Source organism: Aplysia californica, unplaced genomic scaffold (genome assembly GCF_000002075.1).
Source record: "Aplysia californica isolate F4 #8 unplaced genomic scaffold, AplCal3.0 scaffold01082, whole genome shotgun sequence".
Taxonomy (NCBI): Eukaryota; Metazoa; Mollusca; class Gastropoda; order Aplysiida; family Aplysiidae; genus Aplysia; species Aplysia californica.
In genome coordinates, this window is record NW_004798352.1 from 84,373 (window position 1) to 87,613 (window position 3,241).

Here is a 3,241-nt window from a genome sequence, read left to right on the forward strand (position 1 = left end):
CCCCCACCCTTAATCATCCACCCCCACCACCTACAACACACTGTACTTTATTCCCTTCCAGACTTCGCCGTCCTGACCCTCTGGAGCGTAACACAATGCGCCATCCTCCCAAACCCCATGTCAACATCCGGGTCAGAGATCGTTGACCTTTCTTTGCCGCCAACGTCATCAGGAGCACTGCTCACAGCCCCAGCATCCTCAGCTCTCACGCCATTGGCTGCTGTTGCTGCCGCTGCAGCTGCAGCCGGCAGTTCCGGAAGTGACGACACGATCAAGGACGTGGTGGATGATATGGTCTCCAAAGCTAATGACGCCGTCAGCGCTGTAGCAGAAGTAACCAGTGAGGCCGTGGAGAAAATCACTGACGCCGTTAGCGAGGCAGTTTCGGGCACTTCTGACGTCAAAGAGCGAATCAGTGACGTCAAAGAACGAATCAGTGACGCCAAAGAGCAAATTAGCGACGCAAAGGAAGCTGCGACGGAAGTTATGAGCGACGCTGTTGAGAAGATAACGGAGGCCAGCTCGGACGCCGTGGACGATATGTTGGACGTGGTTCAGGACGCCGCCGAAGATGCAGAAGAGATCCTCCAGGATGCTAACTCCGCCCCGGATGCTGACATCACGCACGAGATTCTTGACCACATAGACGACTTTGACGAGAGCATGGACGACTCAACGACTAGCGATGACGACAGCGCCAGTGACAGCAGCGACGACGTGTCATCTGTTTTGGACCTGGTCTCCGACTTCACAGACGAGATGGGACTGGGCTCACAAAGCGACGGTGGGGACGATAGCAACAACAGCGACGACGACAACAGCTTCAGCGAGGTGGTAGAAGAACTTCCTTCTTTCTTCGGCGGCAATGATAACGACGTCGACAGCTCCTCAGACGATGACTCCTCCTCTTCGATGATGAGCAACGCTTTCTCAAGGGAGAACGAAATCGATGACAAGCTGGAGTCTATGGTGCGCCCCTCCACCTGGTTCCAGTATCTTCTCAAGCACGACGAGCCAGATACCAGCAGCGAGGGCGGGAAGAGCGGGTCTGTCAGCCTGAACCGCTACCTGGGCAAGATGAGTCGTGTGCGGGGCATGATGGACGTCCTGGAGGCCAGACTCGCCGGCGCCACTGCCGTCTCCTCCGGTAAGCTCATTATTTTGTGTGGCATCTGGGTGAAAACAAACGCTCCTCAAAATAATGATATCAAAGAAATTGACATTTTATCACGCGTTGGGTAGTTTTTACAATTTTTATTTTGGCTCAACACCGCTTATACACCTCTAAAAACACATTTATGAACAGCTTACACTGAAAAATGTAAATGAAAAGCATAAAAAAACAAAGCAAATTGTAAACCTGCAGTTTCCGAGGACACTACACTCAAGATTTGGAAGTAAGATAACTTTTGCAGCCATTTTCTTGCTAATTTTACCTCTGACATGAGGCGGACCCCCCTTCCCTTTAAAAAACCCCACCTCAAACCCCCCCCCCCCACCCCGCGCTTCTGCCTTCTCTCGAAAATATTTCAACTTCTATTCGAGATAGACGAGTATATTTGTTCATTAAAAAATGAATAAATAAATGAGCAAGCTTTAAGTTTATATCAATAACATCATACGTCAAATTGTTTTTAAAGTAAAGAAAAGAAAAACAACAAACTGAGGAGCGCCTTATTCCACATCGATACATTAACTCTTTGCATACGGGGCGCTAGTTCGGACGGAGCAGGGCATTGCTCGGCTGTTTGCAGTCGTAACATTAATCTACAAAACCCAAGCAAATCTTCTTATCTATAATCAATCTGTACGTCTGTTGCATGGCATGTTCAATTTCACTCAATTGGAGTTTATTTTATTCGGATAGGTTCACTAGGAACGGGGGCACCGCTTGATTATTTACAGTTGTAACAACAATCTTCAAAACCCCAGAAAATTCACTTAGTCAAATTGTATGTCTATTGCGTAGGTCGTACGATTTGACTAAGTTTGGTGTTTATTTTTCTTTCTCCAAATATTACAGCTTGGAGTGGAAGTACAGGGAAGTTTGTAATGATAAAATATGTTATTAATGGCAAAATAACTGGCAGTGTACAAAGCAGGAAAAAAAACCCGCCCGTATACTAAGAGTTAAGAAATATTTTGCAAATATTTGGGTCGCAGTTTGTTCAGTCGGTGAAGTATGGAACGAATGGCCCTAGTTCGAATCCTCAATGCGGCGTTCTGAGCGTCGGTTGCTCTAAGGAGTTTTAAGGCCCTCTACCCTTAACTTAATTGGCTCACTTCTATCAGAGATGGGCGTTAATACCGAAGGTTGCAAACATTATAATTATAGTGTTGAGATGACGTCAAAACTATACAATTACCAATGGCTAGGGAAGGGTAATGTTTCACGGTACCACGGAGGCGGGGTTCTTCGACCCTGTCGATCAGGGCCGACCGGGGCTCAATGGAATTCAACATCATTAACAAATAGACCCCCCCCCCCCCCCCCTCCATTCTTACCCATACTCTGCTCGGGAAATGTACTCATATCTTCCGTGGGCAAAGATGAAGAGCTAAACATTCACACAACAAACACCGGTGTAAACTGTCCGAGCAAATACCTGTTATAAGATTGATGATGCCCAATTTTGAATGTTTTACATATACGCACATACTCTATTCTCCCCCTAGCAAAAGATATATAATATGATAATATTGATGAGAGATTCCGTATAATCTACATGTACAACCCCATAATTTATTCACACCCGAACAAAGGTCTATTATAATAATATTGATGTCAGGTTCTGAATTATAAATAAACACTCATCGTTTATTCTTGTCCGGGTAGATATCTGTTATAAGATTGATGAGTGATTTTAAATGAAGAGCCCTCAAAGTGGCGTCGATGACCTGGTAGTTAGGCGCTAGTACTATCAATCGTAAGGTTGTGGGTTCGAATCTCTTCAGGGATCTGGCTTTGTGTCTATGGGGCAGTCACTTTAAAAGAAATTTCCCCACTTCACCCTATTAGGATTGGTTCCTATCTACAGACAGTGACAGATTTTGTCACTTTGTTAACGTTTGAGCGCGTGCAATCCGCAGCGTGCACTGTATGCTTCCTTTGAATTCGATAATGTTTCTGAGTTTTTAAAGGGTCTGCTGGGATATTAATACATAGTTGTAAAGCACATAGAATGATAGAGCCTGCTGTAGAGCGTGGTTTTACGCTATTTATTATTATTATTATTATTAT

General features: G+C 45.2%; 1 protein-coding gene across 1 annotated transcript in view; it reads left to right on the forward strand.

The window, feature by feature from the left end:
- The window catches only part of LOC101853135 (dentin sialophosphoprotein), a 13,230-nt gene that overhangs the window by 2,397 nt on the left and 7,592 nt on the right, over positions 1-3,241 (forward strand). Inside the window, exon 3 of the mRNA XM_005111588.3 lies at positions 62-1,147. Within this exon, the coding sequence (XP_005111645.1) occupies positions 62-1,147 (1,086 nt within the window). The remainder of the gene's footprint in view (positions 1-61; positions 1,148-3,241) is intronic.